Source organism: Danio rerio, chromosome 10 (assembly GCF_052040795.2).
Source record: "Danio rerio strain M-AB ecotype USA chromosome 10, GRCz13ab, whole genome shotgun sequence".
Taxonomy (NCBI): Eukaryota; Metazoa; Chordata; class Actinopteri; order Cypriniformes; family Danionidae; genus Danio; species Danio rerio.
In genome coordinates, this window is record NC_141030.1 from 6658320 (window position 1) to 6674250 (window position 15931).

General features: G+C 36.8%; 2 protein-coding genes and 1 long non-coding RNA gene across 6 annotated transcripts in view; 1 reads left to right on the top strand and 2 right to left on the bottom strand.

Annotated features, from left to right (window-relative positions):
* Positions 1 to 15931, top strand: part of tln1 (talin 1) — a 1269505-nt gene that overhangs the window by 292169 nt on the left and 961405 nt on the right. The window lies entirely within an intron of this gene.
* Positions 5056 to 9822, bottom strand: LOC147841954 (uncharacterized). Its single transcript, XR_015500814.1, has 3 exons — positions 7990 to 9822; positions 7411 to 7940; positions 5056 to 7282 (listed from the first exon to the last, which is right to left on the bottom strand). It is a non-coding gene; the product is annotated as an uncharacterized LOC147841954 (long non-coding RNA).
* ca9 (carbonic anhydrase 9) overlaps positions 12067 to 15931 on the bottom strand; it is a 31840-nt gene continuing 27975 nt past the window's right edge. For 2 of the 4 annotated variants that reach the window (XM_087270151.1, XM_087270149.1), the window contains exons 10-11: positions 14199 to 14292; positions 12067 to 14097 (exon numbers count right to left, since the gene is read on the bottom strand). In XM_087270151.1, coding sequence (XP_087126277.1) covers positions 14010 to 14097; positions 14199 to 14292 — 182 coding nt within the window. In that variant the 3' untranslated portion in view covers positions 12067 to 14009. Of the gene's footprint in view, positions 14098 to 14198; positions 14311 to 15931 lie in introns of all 4 variants that reach the window. The other 2 variants (XM_087270150.1, XM_087270148.1) reach the window with 1 other exon arrangement.

Below are 15931 nucleotides of genomic sequence, written 5' to 3' on the forward strand. Positions count from 1 at the left end.
AGCTTTAGAAGAAGGAAAATGAATGCTTCCTGTCTGAAATGACAGTCCTCCTGTAAATATGTTAAGCCACGCCCCTTCAAGTGTTAGTTTGCAGCAAATGAAAGATGAGAGGAGGAGCTAAATAATAAAGCTCCGCCCCTACTCGATATTCAGTTTTAATTGGAAATACGTTTTTAAACTGACATAAAAGTCTGCAATAACTTCCAATTTACACAGACTTTAACTTACTGATTGGTCCAGCAAGTCACTACTTTTGACAACCCTTTCAAAGTTGTTTTAAAAAACAATTTTAAAACAAGTTCTTGGTGTTGTGACGACTGAATGCGCAATGTGAAATTGAACATGTCAAAAGGAACAACTGTCCTGCCCATCTCAATGTGTAATTATGCAGTTAATCAACCGAGTGGTCATCACAGTGTTTGTCAGTTTTCAGTGGAATGCTGAATCATATATATAACACTTTATTTTACCGGGACCTTGTTGCACATGTGCTTACTATAGAAAATTATGCATAATCACATGCAAACCAAAATCTAATCTTCTTTAGAAAAGTGCATGGTGTTTGATATTATCACTAAGTACAATTGAAGTCTGAATTATTAGCCCCCTGTACCCCCCCCCCCCCCCCCCAAATTTCAGTTTGATGAAAATAAGTTTTTTTTAAAGCATTTCGAAACATAGTAGTTTTAAAACTGATTTATTTTATCTTTGACTAGACTAGTATTCAGCTTAAAGTGACACTTAAAGGCTTATCTAGGTCAGTTAGGCAAGTCATTGTATAATGATGGTTTGTTCTGTAGACAATGGAAAAAATGCTTAAGGGGGCTAAAAATATTGATCTTAAAATGTTTCTTAAAAAATTAAAAAACATTATTGTTCTAATATTCTAGCCAAAATAAAACAAATAAGACTTTATTCATAAGTAAAAATATTAAAGGAAATACTGTGAAAAATCCCTTGCTCTGCTAAACATCATTTGGGAAATATTTGAAAAAGAAAAAAAAACTCACAGGGGGCGCAAATCATTTTGACTTCAACTGTCAATTTTATAATTACACCGTAACAAGGACACTTTAAACTAAAGTGAACCGTCATTTGTTGTTTGTAGCTCAATTGTACAGTATAAAGCAGCTGAACGTTCATTTTTTAAATATTTCTGACAACTGAATGCAACCTTTACACACATACGGACAGAAAGCAATATCTGGATGTTCCAGAATCTTCGGTTCATTAAAGGGACAGTTCACCTAAAAATGAAAATTCGGTCATCCTTTACTCATACGATGAGTTTCACTCTTGTGTTGAACACTAATGAAGATGTTTTGAAGAGCGTTGTAAACCATGAGCCATTGATTTCCACACTTTTTCTTTTCTACACTCAAAAACAGTACATTTGTTGTTTGTTCAAACTACTTATACAATATGAGTTGAACCAACATAATTCTACATTTTTGTTTTATGTTCAGTCAACTTAAGTTTGTAAAAATGATTGGCTTAATCGATTTCTTTTGGCACAACATGAAGGATTGTGTGGAACCCAGCATTTTAAGAGTCACACTTAGCTAATGATTTAAGTCGTGTTTGGATTAAAAATGATAAATTATATGAATTATAAAGCGTGTTTGGCATGCTGTCCCGGGAGAGAACCCTGAGCTCATACGACCCTTGAGCCCCGGGCTTCCTCCCATTGTAAGGCAAGAGGGGAGTTTGAGCTCAGGTAGAACTCGAGAACTCCGCTGCTGTAGTTGGTAATGATTGAGTGATTGCTGTTAAGAGATGACTACTTACCAGGAGCATGTTTATGGTGGCGATTTGGATTAGTCAATTAACTTAAGTTGCATGTTTTTGAACGGTGGGAGGAAACCGGGGAACCTGGGGGAAACCCATGTGAGCATGGGGAGAACGTGTAAACTCTGCACGGAAGTGTCAGCTGGCTTGGTAAGGACTAGCACCAGTGACAATCTTGCTGTGAGGCAATAGTGCTAACCACTAGGCCACCGTGCCTCCCAACTAGGAAAGGAGGAGGAGTAGGGGTGGAAGGGGGGATTCTCCAAAACGAAGATGACTAGATGTTATATGGAACTTAGGGTATTTATAGTGGCTTAGGAATCGTCTGATTGGTGAATCATAAATTGGATAATGCGAGACCAGCCGCAAGCAATCATAAGCATGTGATCCTCTCGAAATTAGTTTATAAATAAACTCCATTCAATAGATTTGTGTTGGGACAACATGAAGAAATATTGTTACTTTTTAGTTTTTACAAATGTAAGTAAATTGAACATAAAACGATTATGTTGAATTGTGTAGTTTCAGCTCGTTTCAAACAAGTAGTTTAAACAAACAAACAGAAAACGGCATTTTTTTGTGTATGGTTGTCAATGGCTGTCCGTTTCCAACATTCTTCAAAATATCATATTTTCTGTTCAACAGAAATAAAAAGATACTCATTAAGGTTTGTAAGGGTCATTTTTGAGTGAACTTTTCCTTTAATATCTGCTTCATAACTGGTGCTGCCTGTCGGCCATGTTTTCTTCAGTTGTATCTGAGACTGAGGCTGCGTCCAAAATCACATACTTCCAAACTATGTAGTACGCTAAGTGAAGTTTATTTATAAACTAATTTCGAGATGAGCACGCGCTTATGATTGCTAGCAGCTGGTCCTCATTAGCTAACACATGATTCACCAATCAGATGATTCCTAAATCACTATAAATAACCAGAGTATCTTATCTTAGCCATCTTCGTCTTGAAGAATCCCCCCTTCCACCCCTACTCCTCCCATTTCCTTCAGGGCAGCACGGAGGCCTAATGGTTAGCCTCACTGCCTCACAGCAAGAATGTCACTGGCTCAGATCTTACCAGGCCAAGTTGGCGTTTCTGTGTGGAGTTTGCATGTTCTCCAGGTGTATGTGTGGGTTTTCCCCGGGCTCTCCGGTTTCCTCCCACAGACCAAAAACATGTAACACAAGTTAATTGACAAAACTAAATTGACATCATAGACAAGCGTTGAATCCAGTATTCACTTTCTATAGCATTCATAATCTAATTCTACCATCATCAAGCAGGAGAGTTCTCGAGACCTACCTAAACTCAGGCCCCCGTTTACACTAATGCGTTTTAGTTTTAAAACGCATAAGTTTTGCGACTGTCATGCCATCCATCCACACTACGCTGGAGTTTTCAAGCGCTGAAAACGGAGTGTTTTGAAAACGCTGGAGAGGTATTTTTCATTCTAAAACGCTGCTGCTCCATCTCAGTGTGGATGAGGGTAAAACGGAGACATCTGAAAACGGAGGCAGTGCTGCTGAGATTCGCCTATCTGATTGGGGCTTTTGTGTCATTGCGTATCCCTCCCTTATTCATCAAGCCCCTATCACATGACTATAACACATGGCTTTAACACTACCGGAAGACAGCAGACCAGCCTTCACTGTAAACAACAACATGGACACAGAAATGGGAGCGTTGTTTGCACTATTGTCTGTTTTAGGCGCCATTGTGCAGTTTTTCATTTGTTACGTTTAGTAACAACTCGACCTTGTCGTCTGTTCACAAAAATACCTCTCTTGCTTTCTTTGCCATTGCGTTCATTGTTCAACCAGCGTTTGTAGACTAACAATAACCAAATGCCGAGCGAAACACATGCTTTCTGTTTATACTAGAACACACATGCCCAGAGTGTGGAATGGTCATGCTTTATACGTTTTGGTGGCGTAGTGTAGGCGGAGATATGTTCTGAAACGCTAGTGTGGACTTGGTTCGTTTTTGATCTAAAACACCGTTTAAAACTAAAACGCACTAGTGTAAACGAGGCCTCAGCCTACCCTCTCGCCCTGCAATGGGGAGGAGCCACAGGCTCAAGGATCTCTCAAGCTTAGAGCTCTCTCTCGGGACTGCATGCCAAACACGCTTTATAATCAATTATCAGCTAAGGGCGAACTCTTGAAAAACAGTATGCAGGCCGAGTAGTATGTCCGAATTCATAGGCTGCACCGGAAATCACCTACTACTCAGCAGGTACTCTGTTTGAATTTAAATGTACTACTCGGCCATTAGAAAAGTACATTCTATACAATATGAATGGAACTCGGACATACTACATCCGCTATTATGTCATCACGTGACCTACCTGCGCGAGTTGTGTCGCTTCACTCCCATTCATGAATCGAGGCATTGTGGGATAGTGCAACATCCATTCGATGCACACTTCAGAATCTTGCCATTAGTAGTAAGTCATCCGGATACTTCTCACATACTGGTTTTCGAATTGTTTTCAGCACATATTACTCGCCTTGCATACTTCATAGTATGAAAGTATGTGATTTCGGACGCAGCTATACTCTACGCTGCTAGATTTTAAACTTGTCTTTGCGGTTTAGCTTTAATTCTTATGCTAGCATATTAACTCCACAGCGATCACTTGCAGGGTTGTCCAGTCATTTAGCCTTAAAGCACATTGACCACGCTTATTACGGTACATCACAGATTACAACTTTGTTTTTCTGGATGTTGGCAGCTCATTGTGTCGAAGCATGGCTTTCATTTAAATGTGTGTTGAATGTGATCAGCACTCTTCATCTCCACTTCAACACTTCTGTACATTAATGTATTCTTTCCTGTACTCGTTTTATGCTCTACGTTTGACATTCTGTGTTAAAAACTGTGCAGATCAAACTCTCTCCACATTCTGTTCTGTATATTTGGACACAATAACTCGGTGCTTATCTGAATTTGAATTATAAAAGGACTTCTTGTAATTATGTAACATTTTAATGCTGCTTTATATAAAGTTTCTAAAAAAATACGATGTGCCAAACAGGGATTCGGATTACTGTTCATGCTAAATTGTAAAGAGATTAAAGACCCTGTCAATCAGTTCACGGAAGCAAGAGTTATTTTGGGGGAAACTGAAATATTTATACACATCGATACACATTTATTTACGAATTACGTATCGAAACTGTAAGGCGTGTGATGTTTGTTTTTATTCATATAGGACAGTGGTTCTCAAACTTTTTCCACCAAGAACCACCTCAGAAAAATTGGTCCCTCCAAGTACCACCATAATGTCCAGTAATGAAATAAAGCAATGAAGTTGGCCAAATTAAGCAGCTACAGCACTGCACAGTTCAAAAACAAGTCATATTTATACAATTTTTAATAGATTTTAAAATATATGTTGCATGTATACATATGATGTATTTGTAAAACTTTTTGAAATCTAAACATTAATCTGCATGTAGATTGCTAGGGAACCCGCTTTTCTCAGAGCATTGCTGCACTCTGATACGAGTTTTATTTATGGAGAAAATTAAGCACTGCCGTGTATGAGATAATTAGTCTAACTGAGTTATATTCTATATAAAATATGAAGCTGATCAGTTGATTCTTGTCACGTTACTCACGGTGCGGCATTCTGAAAAGATGTTTTCAACTGGGTATGCCTGGAATACGCAAACACATTGTGCCGCAGTTCTTACTCATTTTTTCTAGCCTGTGGGTTCAATTTTGACGTTCAAGTGACTGAGATGTAACAAGAGAATATGGTCAATTTTTTTTTATTGTATTCATTTTTTCTTTCATTACTCAGTGATTCCTAAGCGTACCACTGGAAGTAAGCCCGCGCACCACTAGTGGCACACGTACCACAGTTTGAGAACCACTGGTAAACGATAGTTTAGTAACACTTTGAGAACACAGTGATGATGACACAAAGAAAGAGGAAAAAGGAAATAAATGTGTAAAGACTTTTGCTTTACATTTTTATACAAATAGGCAAGGAGATAATATTCATATACACTGTAAAAAGAGTTTAGCTACCTAAACCCATTGTAATTTGTACTGTTAAGCTGAAGACTTCATTTGTAGAAATATGCACGTTTACTTAATTTTAAAACAACAGATTTACTAGTTTTTTTAATGTAAAGTCAACTAATCGCTTTAAAAGTGTAGCGGAGGCCAGTAGAGCAACCGACTCCCATGCAGAAGGTTGCCGGATCAATACCAGCTCAGAGTGGGTTGAGTGGTGTAGAACCAATGGGGGTTACAGTGGTGCCGTGACTCGGATGGGAGTGAGGTTTAGGGGGGTGAGTGTTGCGGAGGCCAGCTAGTGAATGCTGTGCATGTAAACCTCACTCCTCTAACCTCTAAAGGTGCTCTAGCGAAAGATGCTATAGAGACCATGGTCTATAGCCTTCTTGGTAGAGCAACCGACTCCCATGCGGAAGGTTGCCGGTTCAATACCAGCTCAGAGTAGGTTGGGTGGTGTAGGACCAATAGGGGTTACATTGGTGCCATGACCTGGATGGGAGTGAGGTTTAGGGGGGTGAGTGTTGCGGAGGCCAGCTAGTGAATGCTGTGCAGGTAAACCTCACTCCTCTGACCTCTAAAGGTGCTCTAGCGACAGATGCTAGAGGCCATGGTCTTAAGCCTCCTTGGTAGAGCAACCGACTCCCATGCGGAAGGTCGCCAGTTCGATACCAGCTCAGAGTGGATTGGGTGGTGTAGGACTGGCGGGGGTTACAAAACAGACAGGCTTATTCATTTGATGAAGTTCCTAATGTAAGTTTGGGAGGAGCCTAATAAGTCAGGTGGGTGAGTCCTGTGTATTTTCAAAATGTTTGAAAAAAGGTGGAGGGTGGGGAGGGGAGGGGAGGACTGAGCAGGTGAACTCGTGAATTTATATAAAGTAAACTAATCGCTTATTGCAGTGTGTATTCATTTAGAATCATGTGACTTAGTTTAGTTTCAGGCAGAAATTGAGACATTTGAAGCAAACAACAGAACAGCATTCAAGAAATAGTTCACACAAAACAATGAATATGTTGTCTTTCTCTAAAGGATCTGCTCATCTTTTACTTGCTCCATACACTTTTGAGTTTCCTTATTTTGTTGAAGATATTTTGAAGAATGTAATCAGTATATTATCTTTTGTGTTCATCAGTACAAAAAAAAAAACAACTGGTTCTTTTATCATGTGTCAAAGCACCAGTTAGGACGCAGTACGGTGCTTCCACTAAAGCCATTTAGTGTCACTGGCAGCATTTCAACACAGGGCAGAGCACGCCTGTTCTTCCATTGTGTGCTTGCTAATTAACAAGATGGAAAACAGCGTGTTTACCAGGCGTTTACATGTTCATCACATGCATATTGTTTAATGGCTGCTTTGAAGAAATTATCAATGAATAAACACAGACATATGCGGGCAATTCTTCAACTACGGGCAGTTTTATATCCTGTGATCATATATCCAAATATATATCATTTTGTTCAAATTCCTCTTTTTTTTGTCAAACTAACAATAAAACCTACTTTTGAAAAAACATTACTATCTTTCTATTAGATATATTTTCATATTATTCAACTCCCTTTTAGGTGTCAAAATCACCATTTTCATCTGTCACACACCCAGAGTTTTAAACTTCAACAGTGAAAATACCATTTAAAAATATTATTTATCTGGTATCTATTAATGTATCTTAATTAAGCAGTAGTGAAATTTAATTTAAATGTTTTATACCTATTAATGAGAGACTATTATCAATATTATTTTTAATGCACAATATAGCTGTCGTACAGTATCAGTGTCATTTCCTCCACAACACTGTAATGTCGCTTTAAAAAGTTTGTGTGAGATTATTTAGGTGGTTTCAATGAAAATGAATAGTGCCATCTCAGAACATCTTCAAGATGGAGGGAATTTAACTTTTTATCAACAACACGAAGAAAAATCAAGGTAAATATTACTTGATAAGGAAATATATTTATTCTGCGTCATTTGCAAGCATGTTGTACCTTCAAAGATGTTTTAAAAAAACCAAACTAAATGAAGGTAAATAATAGTGTTGGTAACAATTTACAATAAGGTTCATTAGTTAATGCATTTACTAACATGAACTAATCATGAACAACACATGTACAGCATTTATTAATCATAACTGAACATTTACTAATGCATTATTAACATTCAACTCCATGCTGGTTCACATTAGTTAATGCACCATGAGTTAACATGATGAACTAACAATGAACTACTGTATTTTCATTAACTAACGTTTACTGACATGAACAATTACAGTAGTAAATGTATTGTTCATTGTTTGTTCATGTTAGTAAATGCATTAATTAACATTAACTAATGAACCTTATTGTAAAGTGTGACCAGTGTTTGTATACATGAAAGGCAATCGGTGAAGCTATTTTGTAATTTCCACCTCTGTCATTTTCATCACCACACACATTTGTAAAAAATATTTCAAAAGGTCTCATCACACATTAAAAGTGTATTTACAATCTATAAGTTTCATGCTCCATTTAATATACAAATTTAGTTTATTTATTTTCTAATAAGCTCTTAACCAGATTAATATTAAATGTTTGAGTGTGACAGGTGTACAATTCAGCATACAGCTAATTTATTTCATTGACAAATGTAATATTATTGTATATATTGTGGAAAGATTAGTTAAACTAGAAACAAAAATGATCTTAGACAATGTTTTACTGCCATAATTTAATTCATTTTGAAATAAAAGCTGTATATTGAGATGTGGCGGAATTGATATTTGTTCAGTTCATTCATTCATGAATTCTTGTCGGCTTAGTCCCTTTATTAATCCGGGGTCGCCACAGTGGAATGAACCACCAACTTATCCAGCATGTTTTTTTACACAGCGCATGCCTTTCCAGCCGCAGCCCATCTCTGGGAAACATCCACACACTCATACACTACAGACAGTTTAGCCTACCCAATTCACCTGTACCGCATGTCTTTGGACTGTTGGGGAAACCGGAGCACCCGGAGGAAACCCACGCGAACGCAGGGAGAGCATGCAAACTCCACACAGAAACGCCAGCTGACCCGGCCGAGGCTCAAACCAGCGACCTTCTTGCTGTGAGGCGACAGCGCTATCATGTACTGTATGTACAGTCATGTACCGTGGTTCACTGTGGCATGTGGGCCAAGCAAAAGCTGATTGTGTGGGCCAGAGCTAGGCCAGAGATATTTTGCTATGTGGGATGTCTTAACTCGACTCCTCTTCAGTTCCATTATGACCCTAATCGGATTAAATAAGTCAAAAATCTCTGTTTACATGGGTAATCTTAATCAGAGTATTGTCTTAATCGCATTGAAATCGAATGATTGGTGTCCATATAAACTGATTGGCCCTCCAGGAGAGTTTGGACATCCCTGAAGTAGTCAAATAACCAACTTTTCTGAGGCTTTCAATTCTATAAAGCACCGCACGAGCATCATCAAAGCTCAACTTCCATATGAATTGAAAAGCTGGCTCCACTGCACACTACGTGCCAGTGGAAACCTATGATGGAAACTCAGCATTAGACTTGTGTGATCTCTGACCTTCTGTATATAAATAGCCCTCTGACGTGTCAAGAGTATCACACTGTAAGTTGCGGAATTGTTAAAATTCACACAAATCCTCAACGTAACCTGCCTATAGGCCTGTATAATGTGTGTACAATTGAACGTACGGACCTTTATGTGAAAACAAAGAGCTTTCAGATTTCAAAGTTTAACCATCTTAAGCGCTGCTGGTGCTGACAGGGATCCTCGTGTGAATGTTTAGTATTCTGCACCATGTTTCAAACAAACCTGCAGTAAAGAACAGCACAGTCTGAGGGATCATTATATAAACTGTGGTTTCTGAAGTCCACCTTTAGACACATAGACAGCAATCACAATCTGAGTTCATCAAAACATAGACTGGATTTTTGTTTAGTATAATACACTCACGGCCACTTTATTAGGTACACCTTACTAGTACTGTGTTGGACCCCCCCCCCTTTTGCCTTCAGAACTGCCTTAATCCTTCGTGGCATAGATTCAACAAGGTACTGGAAATATTCCTCAGAGATTATTGACATGATAGCATCGCGCAGTTGCTGCAGATTTGTCGGCTTCTGCAGCTTCATTCACATCCATGATGTGAATCTCCCCGTTCCACCACATCCCAAAGGAGCTCTATTGGATTGAACTCTGGTGACTGTGGAGGCCATTTGAGTACAGTGAGCTCATTGTCATGTTCAGGAAACCAGTCTGAGATGATTTGCGCTTTATGACATGGTGCGTTATCCTGATGGAATTACCCATCAGAAGACGGCACACTGTGGTCATAAAGGGATGGACATGGTCAGCAACAATACTCAGGTAGGCTGTGGCGGTGACACGATGCTTAATTGGTACTAATGGGCCCAAAGTGGGCCAATAAAATACCCCCCACACCATTACACCACCAGCAGCAGCCTTAACTGTTGATACAAGGCAGGATGAATCCATGCTTTCATGTTGTTGATGCCAAATTCTGACCCTACCATCCGAATGTTCTGCAGAAATCGAGACTCATCAGACCAGACAACGTTTCTCCAATCTTCTATTGTCCAATTTTGGTGAGCCTGTGTGAATTGAAGCCTCAGTTTCCTGTTCTTAGCTGACAGGAGCGGCACTCGGTTTGGTCTTCTGCTGCTGTTGCCCATCTGCCTCAAGGTTAGACAAGTTGTATATTCAGAGATGCTCTTCTGCAGACCTTAGTTGTAATGAGTAGTTATTTGAGTTACTGTTAGCTTTCTATCAGCTCAAATCTGGGCATTCTTCTCTGACCTCTGGCATCAACAAGGCACTTGCGCCCACAGAACTGCCGCTCACTGGATATTTTCTCTTTGTCGGATCATTTTCTGTAAACTCTAGAGATGGTTGTGAGATGTCTACATGCATAAATGCGTTGAGTTGCTTCCTTGTAATTGTCTGATTAGAAATTTGCATTAAGGAGCAGTTTAACAGCCTAATGAAGTGGCCTGTGAGTGTATTAATGTTATTGCACATGAAGAGTTTAGATGAAAAAAACTCTAAATGGCATGTGATAGTTTTTTTATTTCCCTAAAATTTGCATTTTTCTCCTTCTCTTGTGTGTAGACCCAGTTTATAGTGATGAATAAATTATTTTCATTGCCTTTAAAGTGAAATAACTGAACATTAACATATAAGGCTGAAAAATAATATCTTTTAAAGGAGAAAAATTCAGACAGCATTTATACAGCAGGTTTTTGCATGTGAACGCTTCACATGTTGTGGATAGATGTGGGAAAATGTAAGATTATTTACAATCTTGTGTTTTTAATTACCTGAATACAAAGGTTTGAAAAAAAAAAAGTAGTTGCTATTATTAATTTATTTTCCTTCGGCGTAGTGCATTTATTCATCAGGAGTCGCCACAGCGGAATGAACCGTCAACTTATCCAGCATGTGTTTTTCACAGTGGATACCCTTTAAGTTGCAACCCATTACTAGTAAACACCAATACCCTCTCACATTCATGCTCACACATTACAGCCAATTTAGTTTATTCAATTCACCTATAGCGCATGTCTTTGGACTGTGGGGGAAACCGGAGCACCCTGAGGAAACCCACGCCAACACGAGGAGAACATGCAAACTCCACACAGAAATGCCAACTGGCTCAGCCAGGACTCGAACCATTGACCTTCTTGCGATGAGGTGACTGTGCTAACCACTGAGCCATCGTGTCGCCCCAAATATTTTATTATTTTTTTAAATAATAGACTTAGACTTATAGACTTGCAATCTTGTAAGCTTGGGAATGTATTTTCTTGACCCTAAACATGAGTTTGCATGTTCTCCACGTGTTTGCGTGACTTTAACTAAATTTGCTGTCGAGTGTGTGTGTGTGTGAATGTGTGTATGGGTGTTTTCTAGTTTTGGGTTGCAGCCAGAAGGGCATCCACTGTGTAAAACAAATGCCGGAATAGTTGGCGGTTCATTCAGCAGTGGCGACCACTTATAAATAAGGGACTGAGCCAAAGGAAAATGAATGAATTACATTCAAATGAGATCAAATTTACATTAATAAATGCTAAAATTGAAATGTCTTGAACCTTATAGTTACAAAATATATTTAGTTTATAGTCTATATTTAAAATGCATTTTCAGCTGAGTAGTTTTTAAAGAATCAATGGTAATGACAATCTGCCATGAGAATAATTTCTCTGATAATATTTAAACAATCAAGATTTCTGTCATTCAGTGCATAAATGAAATAGTGCTTTTTATTTAATTCATCAAAAAGGTTTGCAAATATCTCTGAATTGTTTTGTTTACTCATGCACTGAATAATTTTGTTTTCTCACGCAGTGATACTAAGGAAACATTTATTAAACCAAAAACAAAAAAGCCATGAAAGAAATGAACTTTTATCTACAATCCACTGTAAGAAACAGTAAAACAAAGGCAATATATCATTAAAACAAAGAGGTATTTTACAGATCTGAAACTGTATAACAGTTTTGGCTAAGAAACTGTGCATTTATATTTACAAAAAAAAACGTTTTTCTACATTTTTTACTAATTTTTGTAACGCTTTCTTTTACAACCAACAAAGTACCGTGTAAGTACAGTACTTTTCTGTAAGTATAGTACCCAAGCATTTCAGTTTGTTCCCTTATACCTACACATACGTTCTTTAAACATACTCAGTGGTGTAAAGTAATACTTAAATGACTTTAATTGAGTAGTTTTTCTCAGAAATTGTAATTTACTAAGTAGTTTTAAAAATGTGTACTTTTATTTTCCCTTGAGTACATTTTTAGTGAAGTATTAATACTTTTACTCCACTACTTTTCTTCAACCTGCAGTCACTACTTTATTTATTTATTTCTTGTCTATGGAGATTGGCTAAATTAGAGAAATCAGTCCTGTGGTTCATGTCTGAACAACATCAACACATGAGTGCTTTATAAATGCAGCAAATCTTTTAGAAGCAGTAAAAATGTCCAAGTTCAAAATATTTACACACATTGAGACACAGACTTTTAAAAAACTGGATATCACTGATATCACAGAAAATATATGTTTGCTGTAAAAAAAAAAAAGGGATGTCGACTGTAAGATGACTGAAATCACCAAACAGCCTTAAATAATCACTAAATGGAATGAATGAAAAATGGAAGGACCGAACGAAGAAAGGACTGAACTAATGAAGGAAGGAAGGACCAAATGAATGAAGGAAGGATTCAAGGAAAGACTGAACAAACTAAGGAAGGAAGAAACCAACGAATGTATGAACAAAGGACCTAATGAGGGAGGGAACAAAAATTATGAACGTAAGAACGAATGAATGAGCGAACAAATTAAGGTAGCAACGAAAGAAGGGCCAAAGAAATAAAGGAAGGAATGAACAAACGAATAAAGGAAGAACAGAACAAAGTACCTAATGAGGGAAGGAACAAAAATTATGAACGAAAGAACGAACGAATGAGTGAACAAATATAGGAAGGAACACAAATATAAACGAACGAACAAACAAAGGACCAACTGAACGAAGTAAGGATTCAAGGAAGAACTGAACAAACTAAAAAGGAATGAACAAAGGACCTACAGAAGGGAGGAACAAAAATATGAAAAAATGAAGAAATGATAGGAGGAACAAAGGAAGGACCCAATGAATGAAGAAATGAACAAATGAAGGAATAATAGAAGGACAGAACAATCAAACAATGGAAGAAAGTTGGAAGGAACAAACGAATATAGGAAGATCGCTAAACGCACTACAGAATGTTACGTTTTCACATCCCTGCACAAACTGCATGTAAATGCAAAGCAACTTTTTAATACTCACTACTCACTACTCTTGAGTACTTTTGAAAGACCTACTATTTACCCATACTTTGCGTAATATTCATAACAGATACTTTTACTCGACTTGCACTACATTTTTGGGCAAGTAACGATACTTTTACTTGAATATGATTTTTCAGTACTTATTCCACCACAGCTTATACTATACTTACAGAAAAGTACACTGTTATTTCACTGTACTTACACCGTACTTAGCGGGTTGTAAAAGAAAGCGTTACTCTAATTTCATCATCTGAAATCATTTTTTTTACTAATTTGCAAACGTAGAAATTCCAAAACGAACAACAAATCAAAATAAAATAAAATTTAAAAATCATCAACTATAAAAGTGACTTGTTCACGAGACAGTAACAGTAGTTTGATCAGTGTCTTTTCCTATAGGAGCTGGTTTATAAATGACATCTTGCTTGGAGTCTTTTTTGAACCTGTAAAAGTAAAAGTGAGAGAGAAACATGAGTTGTTTTGTGCGACTGCTTTGCTTTCCAGAAATGCAGTCAGACTGACCGTTGATGAATGATGAACATACTTTGAGTACTTTTTGTGCTGTCGATACGTGTAAATGGAGAAGATCAGGAACGTGGCGGCAAACAGAACACCGAAGGTCACTGCCAGAATGTGCCCTGTTAAAGATGGATGAGCTTCAGAAACACAATGTTCATGTTACTAAAACTAAACTGTATTGTGAAGTTATTATAGTAGTTCGTTGTAAATACTATTGTGTTTTTGAACCATAATATAGTCAAATACTTGAAATATTCTGCTGCATCACTATATGAGATTATAACAACTATAGTAATATAAACAAATTACCCAGTACTGTAGTCTTTCAACAACTATAAGGTGCAATATATTACAACACCTAAAGTAAACCTAAAGTACACTACAGTATTTATCACAGTTTATCAGTTCAGTTAATACTACATTATGCTGTAGTGTACAGTTGAAGTCAGAAATATTAGCACCCCTTTGAATGTTTCTTTCTTTATAAATATTTCCCAAATGGTGTTTAACAGAGCAAGGAAATTTTCACAGTATGTCTGATAATATTTTTTCTGCTGGAGAAAGTCTTACTTGTTTTATTTCAGCTAGAATAAAAGCAGTTTTTTGTTTATTTATTTTTTATATTTTAAGGACAATATTATTAGCTCATTTAAGCTATGTTTTTTTTCATTAGTCTACAGAACAAACCATGGTAATGCAATAACTTGTCTAATTACCCTAACCTGCCTAGTTAACCTAATTAACCTAGTTAAGCCTTTAAATGTCACTTTAAGCTGTATAGAAGTGTCTTGAAAAATATCTAGTAAAATATTATTTACTTTCATCATGGTAAAGATAAAATATATCAGTTATTAGAAATGAGTTATTAAAACTATTATGTTGACAAATTTGTTGAAAAAAATCTTCTCTCGGTAAACAGAAATTGGGGGAAAATTAAACAAGCGGTCTAATAATTTAGGGGGGCTAATAATTCTGACTTCAACTGTATATAACCAATGGCCATAGACTGACTCCATAAAATATTCCTTTAAGTTCAATAACAAACGTCTTTCATTCTTTTATCCCCACAGATTCTGATTACAGGGCACAATATTAATACCTACATCCACACGATTTCTTGCACAATGCAATGTTTATCCTTAAAACCCTAATAATTGTGACTTCAACTGAATATAGCATTTATAGCCTAAAGCAGCAAATAACATAAACTTGAGACAGTCAGCTAGAGACCATTTATATGATGTCAATCATAATCTTATAACATTTAGACAAAGACGTTTGAAATTCCAAAATCTATTTTATGTTATATTATGTTTATGTTATTATACATTAAAAATACTGTTAAAACTATTCAAATGATTATATTTAAATTTAGCTTAGTTAATTTAGTGAAAATGTATTAACTAATTAAAAAGTAATTCATTGTAAATACTACAAAGTATTTGATTACTATAATAAAGTGTTTTGCATGCATTATAATATTTGCACATTTTAATAACTCATCTCTAGTAACTGATTTATTTTATCTTTGCCATGATGACAGTAAATAATATTTGACCAGATGTTTTTCAAGACACTTCTATACAGCTTAACTAGGATAGTTAGGTTAACTGTGCTGGTTAGGGTAATTAGGCAAGTTATTGTATAATAGTGGTTTGTTCTGTAGACTATCGAAAAATATAGCTTTAAGAGGTTAATCATTTTGACCTTAAAATTGTGTTTAAAAAGTAAAAAACTGCTTTTATTCTAGCCAAAATA